The following is an 11,280-nucleotide window of genomic DNA, read 5'->3' as shown; positions in this document are numbered from 1 at the left end:
GGACTAGGACCACGACCACATCGTTTGTCCTGGCTGGGCATGCGGCGACTGTGTCCGCGTTGGCGTTGGCGTCCGTGTCACCGTCATTGCCATAGTCGTCGTAGTCGTAGTCGTTGTAGTGCTAGCTTAGACGCACCCACAAAGCACTTCAAGCGCTATTCAGTTCAATTGAAGTGGTGCTAGAAGGCGTTAACCAACGAGCACTCGGCTTGAGTCTTCGTTTGAGCGCTTTGCTGTAAAAAGTGCGCACAATCCCAGCCGTCGAATAAAAAATCCGTATGTCCAACCAATTGCAGGGACAAGGACTTTTCGCCAGCCCCTGTCGCCTGTCGCCTGTCCCCCGTTCTTGAATTACTTCACATAGTTAGATGTATCTAATAAGTTCATATAATCCCAAAATATTTGTTATTTACTCATCATATATTTCTCTTTAAGTATCTTGCAGTGTTACAATACTATATATGGTATTATATTCATGTTTTTTCCCTTATATTATCTAACTTATCATTTCTCTATAAGTATTGTATATATAAACATTACGTTTCATAATCGTGCTAAAAAAAAATATAACAACAAATTAAATTTAACGCCTTTCTAAAAGCATGCCATACACATTTATTTGTATCATATATCTATTATATATATATTTATCAGTATATCAGTGTAGTCTTACACTTGAAAAATTCAACGGCAATTTCATATTTCAACTCTGTTCATATTCATATTCATATTCAGTTTATCTATATATATTTCATGTTCATATTCAAACCCAGATTTATTCTTCATATTCATATCGCGATACTCATACGTATATGTATATTCTGTATATTCGTGATCGTATCATTAATATTTCATACACATGTATAGATATAATATAGCTCTTGCGATTCATTGGATGATATTTCATTGTCTTCGTATTGTGTGTTAATGCCAGTTGTGGTTGTCTTGGATTATTCATTTCACGGATAGTTGCCATAAAAACATACATATTCTTAGTTCTTAGTCGTTGTTAGTCGTGGTGTTAGCTACTTGAATGTCTCCAATTACGATCTGCTTAGAAAGAAATTGCCACGAAAGAAAAGTAGGACAGTTGGACAGAGTTCTATGTACACATCTTTAGGGCTAAATGCAAGGGAAAGGATAGGCTTACGTTTCTCGCAATGGATCTGTACAAACCAACAAAGTGAAGCGGATATTCCGAGATATATGTATCTGGTAATGGTCGCAACGGTCTAGGACCCATAATCTAATTAACACGACGGATCCTTTGACTACGACGACTTACACCAGAGTTAGGTAGGCACACATTTACAGGGGAAAAGCACATTTACACTGATCGTGTTGATTAATGGGCGGTATGGGGGCTTGCGGGGCTTGGACTTTTGGATTTCTAGAGGCTTCTAACCTTCGTCGACATTCACATCTACTACACATACATAAATACAGTTCTATCATATTCCTTACTAGATCTGATGACTCTGATGGGATGGGTCTTGAGTGCATATGTTCTACCTATTATATTTCTTGTATATTTACCGCCGTAATAGTTACTTCAATATATTTATATGTATATGTTTATGCATATGCATTGGATAAGTATGTAGGATATGCCTGTGTCTCTGAATTTGCTGTTTTATATACTAGTACACAACATCCAAGTGTCTAAGAAGCTCTTGATTTTGTTCTTCGAATACAGGTTCAATACTATGTTTAGTTGGTATGAACGATTATGAATGCAGGATCGTATGTATTGTATGTTCTCTAGGATTTTTCCAATAAATATATATATACTTCACTTCACTTCAGTATCAGTTAGTTTTCAGTTAGCATTAGCAAATATTTGATATACATATGCCTGTGGTTTTCCGTATTTTTCCGCTCCGATTTTCCGCTCTCTGGTTAAGTTTCGCCATCGGTATTGGTTGCCGATGGCCAGCGTTTGTTGCTGTGAGATCACCTGCAAACAGTGGAATCATCCCCGGCGCATATCGAGTGCGGGGCAGCCAGAAAGAGCTTGCCATTGGAGCAGGCACAGAGCTGGAAGACGCGATGCATATGCTCTCGACTCTGGGCAGAACCCATTATGGGTGGTTGGGCCGTGCGCAGATTGGGCATGAGGATTTTGGATGACTCCAGTCGCACCTGCAGCGCAATAAAATAGGATATAGAGAGGGACACGGTGATATATTGCAGTGTGCGACTCCATTCTGCAATCATAGTAGTAGAATTGTCCAATGCTTGGACTATTAATCATACTTACGCTTCCGTCCAGGGATCGCAACTTCACATCATTCAGGGCCACGAGATCAATAGCCCCGGCACGCGACTGCAAATTGATGTCCTTGGCTGCTGCCATCTTCAATTGACGCGTGGGTGACTCAAGTCTGTAATTAAATCAAACCATGAGCCACAGTGCCCCAACTAAAGGCCAGGGACGAAATTCGGCAAAGGTCCCCGCCTGGAACGCGCGTCTGACTAATGGAACGGAAAGTCCCCCGCAATTGCGGCGGTAGCCACCGGTCCGTGTAAATGGCGCTTTAAAAATATTGCAATTTCAATTTGGAGCCGCCTGCCCCCCACGCTGTATGGTCAAATGCAATATAAACTCATACTCCGGTGTGTACTCGGCGCCAGACAATTTTAATTTTCATGAACCAACAGGCAGCTATCACCAAACTTGTCAATGAAAATGTTATTACAAGCGGCCGATCCTGTTAATGGCTCATATGTACATATGTACACACACGGGGCCGTCATAGACGGATGGGCCGTTTGTCGCATAATACGGAAGGCAGGCAGGAAGGCATGCAGGCAGATTCCACCTCATCCACTCCCATACCCCGTTCTTCAATCGAATTCCCAATCCCAAACCATCGGTCATGGCATGGCATGGGGCAGCGCTCTCCAAATAGGACCGGGGGAAAAACTGTTGAGGCCCCTTTAGCGCTTTTTAATTCAGTGCCAACGTTTGTATACATTCATACAAATGTGTATAAATATTTTCGCTACCAACTCCGCGCTCCGTGGGCTGCATGGCGACACCTTGCGGAGGGGGAGGGGGTGTGGGGCAGGTGTTGCAAGTGCAGGTTCAGGTGCAATGCATTGCGAACACCAAACAACCCGAACACAAACACAAGCACCAACAGCCACACCAGCAGGTCCCACACTTGGCCGCGATTTGTGGGTGGGAGGGTGGTGCTGCGGGGAGGGGGATGGCTGTTTTTGTTGTTACCGCAAAGGTGACGTTGACAGAGGCGCACGAGCGCAGCTGAGTGTTTGCTTATAATTTTTTATTTCTCAGATTTCCTTCAACCCCACGCCCGCCGACTAATATGCCACAGCATGTCCTCCCTTGTGGTCCTCAGAGCTCTGGGCTCCCCTGCTGGGCTATGAATTCCGGAAAATTTATTACAGTCATTGAATTTCAACACAGGACCGGACGGCGAATGGCTGCAGTAGATTGGCTTTCGATTTAATTTACTTTAATTGGTCCTGCTCCTGTTCCTTGTTCCAGGTGGTTCGGTTCGCTCAATTTTCCGTTCTTTGCCGGGGAACCGTGTAGGGAGCCTCTTAGCCCCATGTCGAGATCGGTACAAATTCCCACCCTGGTCAGGAGTCTTGGTCTTGGTCTTGGTCCTGCACTGAGACTTACCTTAGCTCCCGTCCCGGCTCGGCACGCACATGTGGCGTCTGCACAGAGGCCCTGAAGACGGCGCCACCCTCACCGTCGATCCGCAGTGAGTGCGCACCGACTGTGACTTCTTTTCGATTTACGGAAAATAGGTTTCGTCCATTCGTATCGTTGATGCGAAATGTCGCCGCCAGGCACTCGAACTTATCGTGTCCCAGAAATAAATGATTCTCAATCATACCATTCGCGTCACGTGTATTGATTGAAAAATTACGTGATGATTCTGTTGATGGTAGCGACGATGGGACCCGTGGAGGCAGCGCGTTGGAGAAAATGAAATGAGAAACAGAGAGATGTGGCCTGAGATGAGACACAGAGACTAAGGTTGGATGAAGGATGTTTGATTTTGGGAGAATTAGCAATTAATCTTAAGGTATGTATGACAAATGCTGGTAATTTGATCGGTAATTGCAATATAAATAAGCTAACACAACAGACAGGCTATTTTGCATTAAATCCGCATTTACACACACAGACGCATACACACACACACTCATGGACATGGAAGTGCGTAGTTAAGATAGCACGTAATAAGATAGCGGATACGGAAATCAAATTTCAGACCTCTCCCTCACGCCATTGTCTCAGGTCGCGGTTGCTCAGCCATTGCCACTGCTATCAGCAATCAGCCAGCAGGCACCATCTACCTGGCCGGCTGTCTTCTACTATCATGACCCATCACCCATTCGCCATTCGCCATTCGCCATTTCGCCATCTACAAACTATGTAGCATTCAGTGTCCCCACTTCCGTGTGCGTGTCTGCGGTTGTTGCTTATCGCTGCGGGAAATGCTTTGCCTTTACGTCTCTCTTCTTTTTGAAAGCATTTTGCTCGTCGACACATGGACACGGAGGTCCCTTGGAAATCGCATCCGTCTTCTTTGGTCTGGTCGTGCTTTCATATGGGTTATCTGTAATTGTACATCTTGGTCCCATCAGTTGCTCCTGCTGCTTGAGCTGCTTTCGCTGCTTTAGCTGCTTGAGGAGGACCAGGACCAGGACCAGTAGCCGCGATCTCATTTGTGGGCGCTTACTCGTACGACTAGCCGTGCAACCAACAATGTTGATATCTGTTGATTTATGCCTTGACTGGCAACGGCACACATTTGTCGTAGTCCGTGCTCTGGCCGTACCAGCCACACATCTCAGTCCCGTCTAATGTCTGTGTCCGTGTCCATATCCGTATCAATGTTTAATCGCAAGGCAGTTGTCGTTGCGTTGCCCTTAAGCAGAGGTAAACACACCACCTCCTCCTGAGTCTGCATAAAAGCGATGAGAGCGCAGTTCATTAAACATGCGCCAAATGCCATTCAGCCAGTCATCAGAGAAGCGAGTGCAACATACCCGAAGACTATAACAAAGCGCAACAGAGCGCGGTCACTACCATGACTTTGACATTTGCAGTGGGAAGGTCAGTCAGTGGTGACAACGCGACATCGGCGACCCCCATCGGTGTGCTCCCCACAGACGTCTCTATGGTAAAGATAACACCTATGGCCTATGTGCCTAATGGAGTAGGAGCTTGCATGAATTGTTAAAATTTATGAAATGAATATTAATAGGCTTCGGCGTCGCAGTGAGCGAGTGATGGAATGATGCGAATGGGAAGGCGAATGGGAAGGGGAATGGGAATGGGAATGAGTGGATGGGGAAAGGGTGCTGTTTCTGTTGTGTGTCTGTTTATGACGTTGTATGTTTGCATCTAATCGCTCAATAATCAATGCCCCGGGGGTAGGGTAGAGCAGCGAGGTTCACACTCACCTATGGATATGGGATGGCCAGGCCTCGAACGGATTGTTGATGTTCGTAGCATGTCCATAATTATCGCTGTTCCCGACAGCTGTATGCCACCGGGTAAGATTTTCAGTTGTCCCATGCCCTCCTGAAATCGATGAAATTTGATCAATTAATAGTGTGGAGGGAGTGTGGCATGTAGCCGTACGCCGCGTTTACCAAAGAGAACTGCATCACTTTGATTATCCAGAGGGTGAGCACCAGATTTGTGACAATGAGCAGCATCAGCAGCAGCAACAGCGTGTACAGGCACTTTTTGCGCCATCCGATGAGGCCCAGGTATGTCTCAATTCCGCCCGCGAATCCGTCTACGTTGCACTGACCAGCTGTCCTCGGTCCACCACCGGCTCCTGCGCCAGTTACAGCACCGCCCCGACCACTTCTGCCGCCCCGTCCATGCCCATGCCCATGCCCCCGGCCATGTCCATGGCTATGGCTATGGCTATGGACGTGACTGAGCGTGGCTTTGCCTGGCGTCGCTGTTACTGTCGTCATGGTGCCCACCTTTGAGGACGATTGGATGCTTGCAGCTCCAATCCCACTTCCGCTTCCGCTTCCGCTTGCTCTGCTGTTGCCAGCTGTCATTAGGCCAAGATTGTTGCCAGCTTTGCTCGGCTTCTTGGGCGTTGTCCCAGTCGATAATCGCTTCTGCCGCTTCTGCTGTTGCTGCTGTTGCTGCTGTTGCTGCTGCTGCTGTCTGCTACCTTCTCCGGAACCGGAACACACTTTAAGGTGCCGCGTAGTTGTCTCCACGCTGCCGTCACCCGACATTGCTGATCGTTTGCACCGCCACTACTGCGATTTGCTTAGCCTTGCTCTGAATTCTTTCATCATTTGGACGTTTTCCTTGACTTTTGAGGTTCACTTTTAGCTGTTCTTTCCTCGCCAAGCGGAACACTCTCAGGGTTGTCAATGTCTGCGCGTGATCTGCGTTCATAAAGCGAAAGAGAGAGAAAGATTTGAGTATTCACTTCCCTCTCACGACCGATGAGAGCAATGATCCAAAGTTTTCCCTGTGAATCCTGTAAACCCCTCCCAACTGAGTGGTCCAATCATATAGAGAAGTACATGCCTCGCTTGTAATGGACATGGGCATTTTTTGTATGGGCAACCATAAATCTGCAATTGCAAGAGTAATATGTGGCCATTCCTTTATGGAGCCCCGGCTGATGAGCTGCGGCAAGCAGAGGATAGGGAGGATGGATGTGAGGAAGAGCATTAAAATATGTAACAGGCTGTTGCAACAGCCTTCACTGTTGCAAGCCTCGCCTGGCATTACAGTCGAGCTCCAGCTACAGCTACAGCTGCAACTGCAGCAGTTGATGACTTTAGTGGTGCCAGCTGTTGGCGACTTCACACGTGCAGCTTCTTAATTATGCATGTCTGCAGTTGCAGCGTACACCTGTATATATGTATGTATGCACCAGCAATAGTGCAACAGTGCCACAGAGGGTGTGTGGATTGTGGGTCTGCATGATGCATTTACATGCATGAGCTATGGAGAGCTATGGAGCTGACGCCACGCTCGGTCTGGGTCTGGGTCTGGGTCTGTGCGGGGTCTGTTCGGGGTCTGTGCGGAGTCTGGGCGGGGTCTGGGTATATATTTATTAAACCATTCTGTCAAAAGAAATCATAATAAATACAATAAAAAGTCATAAATGAATAAATTATAAACTTTTTTGCTCATGAGGCTCATAAATAAATAAATAAGTAATTCTAGAGTTGCGAGTAAATTATTTTCCGGCCCTCAAACGGCATGGCATACATGCCACATACAGTTGCAATCACACTCTGTGGCTGAGTACCAGTCAGAATGGAACTGAGAATGCCTGATACTCATACTACTCGGCCCCAGGTGCGTACCCAGGTGCGTTTGCTCGAATAGTACACACGCTGATCATGATTTTGGAATTGTCAACTATCTAAAATTAGGACAGTCGTCTCTCAGTTTCCATCTCTCTGCCTCCCAGCCTCTTTGCTCCTCTGCTCCCGGTCTAGTCTTTCGCAATGCCATTTTGACAATCAAGCCGAATGGAGGAATGGCCAATGAAATACATTTTGCGCGCGCTCAATAAAAGTTTATAAATAAATGTATAGATAATTCTTGTTTCAGCGAAACTTATTTTTATTCATTTCGTAAGTACATGAAGCGCTCTCTGCCATGAATGATGGTCTCAGTCAGTTCCATATTTTTGGGTCGAAGGCCTATTTGTAGATCACTGGGAATTTCCTCGGCCGTAAATATTTTTTACGATCTATTCTCATCTAGTCCCCCTGTACCGCTGCTTAGAGAAGACCGCGAATGAAGAATAAAGTGGACCTCTGTACACAATCTCTCAGTCTACCCATGACCATGGTCTGCTAATTGTTTATGTTTATCATAATGTTTATACAGTCTGCGGCGGCAATTACTTCAATTGTTTATGGACCATTTTAGTGCATTCTAAGTGGTAAACAGAACGGACCAGGCACCCTAACCGAATTGATAATTATAATCGGGGAAATTAAACTTGGGGATTTGTGATCTTTAGAGATGTGTATTCATTGCTGCTCACTTGCCCATGGGAATCGATAGATTCGATAGAGTCTACGGAAAATGTGTTCATATGCGGCTTGAATCAGTTCCAAATTTTTAATCTTCCCGTTAAGGACAAAAGGATTAAGAGTTAGCGGAATCAGAGACTGAACAGTCTGAACAGCCTGAACTGTGGAGTGTTCGAATATCCGGAATATCCGGCAATCAAATAAAAATAAATTCATTTAAATTGCGAACCACAAAGAACACACAGAATACACAGAACACACAGAACAACTAAAGGGGAATTTTTGGTGTTTTTCTGACCAAAGAGCAAAGGGAAGATAAAATGGAAAGGTTGAAACCTGCGAGTGAGCAAGGGAATGGATTATTTTAAATGCATTTGATACATTTTCCGCACTGAAGGGACTCCGCACGCCTCTACCCTGCCATCCACCAAGCAATTAAGATGAGAAGCATATGCCCATTTATTCCAAAAATTATTTCCTGCTTAAAGTTTCTTGTAATTTAATGCAGCCATCCCAAGTTCAAGCCCAAGCCCAAGCCCAAGCCACAGATGCAAATAGTAGTTGCCGGAAAAAGACCAATTCCATTTCCATTCTGCATGCGGCCTACAATCTGAAAAAGTCCACAGCCCCAAAATAGGATAGGGGGCAGGGGTACCAGGGTACCAAGGATCGTGCTCCGTGAGTTGTTCAAAGGACTTTAAGTTGATTTAGTATCTGCAGACAGTTGGTCGGTTATTACACGCACCCAAATGGCGGGATCAGGATATGCCGTATGCCGTATGCCGTATGCCGGATCGAAGATGGTGACGACGATGGAACTACGAGAGTGGAGAGTGCGATATGAACTCCATTGGAGTTGCAGGGGCACCATCATCACGTACGCCACGTTACACATACAGTTGCCGCTTACAGTTACTTAATTTGGATGCTTCCGCATTTGCTTTTTGCGCTGGAGCTGCTTGGAAGTTCTCCTGTTCTCTGTTTTTACACGTTTTTTACGGTGTTTGTACCCGTGCATAAGTTCGCCGCTGCACATTTTTCCGTTTACATTGTGAAAGTCATAGGAAATAACAGCCGAAGTCGTGCGTACTCAAGATATACTACCATAAACTACGGGTATGTGTAGGTGTGGCAGAGTGCCATAGAAAGTGGCGCAGCTCAGAAGAAAAGAGGATAAGGGATCGTATCTGATATGTTTGCGGATATAAGTGCATTGACAAATCGAACTGCCCAGCATGCCCCGGAAAACGCAGTTAATCCAGGCACAAGGACATCTGGCTAAAGTGGCATCTGTATGCGTACAGTGAATTTATGTAGTGTGCGGAAGTGTGGACCCCCTCGGAAACGGCAACTTATGAAGTTGCTTAAAAGTCCTTGGCAGTGGGTAATTAAAAGCGAAATGGGCTTATTTCGAGCCATGCCCTGGCGACAGCCTTCCCAGTCCCAGTCCCAGTCCCCGTCTCTGTCTATGTCTCTGTCCACATTCGGACCAGACCATACCGAACCGGACCGGACCGCTGGATTCGGGCTCGCTGTCGGCATGGATGTCAGAGATAGGAACAGGTGTGGGCCGGCCCCCCTACCGAGGCGGTCCGAGACTTGGTTTGACTCGTTTATAGAAATAAACTCGTAAATGGAAAGTATTGCATTGTCCTGCTATTAAGTTATCAACAACGACGGGGACCCAAAACATAGACGCAGAATGAAACACGGACACAGACATGGACACAGATGGAGACCCACATATATGCATATGTGACCAGCCAAAGGGTTGTACTAGCTCGACTCTATTGAGGTTGTGCCGGCTGTGCTGGGTCACGTTCCGGACTAGGGCATGGGCATGGGCCCTAATACTGGCCGAGGACCTAGTCCTAGTCGTAGTCGTAGTCGTGGTCGTGGTTGTGGAATAATGCTCCAGCTCCAGCTCTGACTCCGGCTCCAACTCCGACTCCGACTCCGAGTCTGGCATACAGCAGTTTCATATTTCGTTACAATTTCATGTTGTGTTTCGGGTGGAAGGTGGTTGTAGTTGCCACATTTAATGGCGCTCGTACGTTTTTGGTAAGCACTGGCAAACCAGAGCAGACAACACTTGTTGTCCTTGTTGTACGTATGTATATTGTTATGTCCTTGTTGCCGCCTGCAGGACATTTTTATTCCAATCATGCGTAAGTGCCGTAGGGACGCTAAAACCTTAAATTTCCAGCCCCCACCCCACACATGTGAAAGTACGTAAACTAATATCTTTCACTCCTCTACAAGCCCTTGGCTATGGCCTATGGCCTAGCCATTACAGTGGTATACAAACGCTGTTGTGCAAAAACTATTGCAGATCACTGTAGATCACTGTAGTCTATGTGGGCCTACCATCTTATGGCGATCTAAAACATTCACAACTCGCTTGAAAAGTGTTCCAGCACCATTTATAGCATGCTTCATAGCGAAAAGTTTGTAGATCAGTTATCACTGATATCTTAGTTTCTGCACCCATTTCGAAAGCCCAAAATCAGGCTAACATAAATACGTAAATAAATGTTTTACTTCAATTCAATGTAGAATGGAAGCAGAGAGCAATTAATCTTTGTTTTTTTAGAGGCACTGAGAAGAATAAATGGCCCCCCAGCGGGGACTATGACATACGTAATATGCGTATTACTTATATACTCAAGGAGAGCCCCGATCTTCGATCTCTGACCTTCACAATTTCAAAGAGAAACACTGCTGATCAGCACTAGTCACAATGGGAAAACTCAGATCTCACGACACGTCACAGATAGCACCGAGGCACCGAGGCACCAAACACAAAACAGAAAACACAGAAAAAGAGCACAGACACTTACAAACAATTATTGTTTTTTGAAACCGCAGTCTTCAGAATAAATCTTTGGGAAACTATAAATTGGTCTTTGTGGATTTTTACGCCAAAATGCCGCTGCCGTATGCGCGTACGGGGTACCGTACTCGTACACGCTTGCACAACAACTGATGGCAGAATCAGTTTGCCGGAATGTTAACCATTCCGTCCGTTTAAGATACGGTGTAGCAGCGGCAGCCAGTCGCCGCTGTTTCTGCTGCCGCCGGTGGCTGATGTTCGGGTCCATAAAGCTTTTGCCGAACAACCTTCCAAAGTTTCACTCAAACATGGGTTGGCTGTGGCAAGTAGCTCGTTTCTCGTATCTTGGTTGCTCGGTTGCTCGTCCCCGGCCACGGCCTCGTCTTTGCTCGGGACCACTCGACCCGACCGAGTGGCAC

The 11,280-nt window shown here is 46.1% G+C and overlaps 1 protein-coding gene across 1 annotated transcript; it reads right to left on the bottom strand.

Annotated features, from left to right (window-relative positions):
• Positions 1-418: 418 nt before the first annotated feature.
• Positions 419-11,071, bottom strand: LOC108153705 (delta-sarcoglycan). Its single transcript, XM_017283830.2, has 6 exons — positions 10,869-11,071; positions 5,644-6,411; positions 5,452-5,572; positions 3,653-3,914; positions 2,261-2,384; positions 419-2,142 (listed from the first exon to the last, which is right to left on the bottom strand). Exons 2-6 carry the CDS (start codon positions 6,253-6,255, stop codon positions 1,954-1,956), a joined length of 1,308 nt encoding a protein of 435 aa, XP_017139319.1. The 5' UTR covers positions 6,256-6,411; positions 10,869-11,071; the 3' UTR covers positions 419-1,953.
• Between the last annotated feature and the right edge of the window lie 209 nt (positions 11,072-11,280).

The sequence above is a fragment of the Drosophila miranda genome, chromosome XR (assembly GCF_003369915.1).
Source record: "Drosophila miranda strain MSH22 chromosome XR, D.miranda_PacBio2.1, whole genome shotgun sequence".
Lineage (NCBI taxonomy): Eukaryota > Metazoa > Arthropoda > Insecta > Diptera > Drosophilidae > Drosophila > Drosophila miranda.
The sequence above is the reverse complement of the archived record's forward strand: the minus strand, read 5'-3'. Positions and strand labels throughout refer to the sequence as shown.

What these genes read in the sequence shown, in the direction of transcription:
- LOC108153705 (XM_017283830.2), bottom strand. Translation starts at nt 6,255, where the DNA reads ATGTCGGGTGACGGCAGCGTGGAGACAACTACGCGGCACCTTAAAGTG. An exon ending in AAGTGATGCAGTTCTCTTTG is followed by an intron (nt 5,573 to 5,643) that starts GTAAACGCGGCG and finishes CATCGATTTCAG; the next exon opens with GAGGGCATGGGACAACTGAA. An exon ending in TGCGATCCCTGGACGGAAGC is followed by an intron (nt 2,143 to 2,260) that starts GTAAGTATGATT and finishes ATTGCGCTGCAG; the next exon opens with GTGCGACTGGAGTCATCCAA.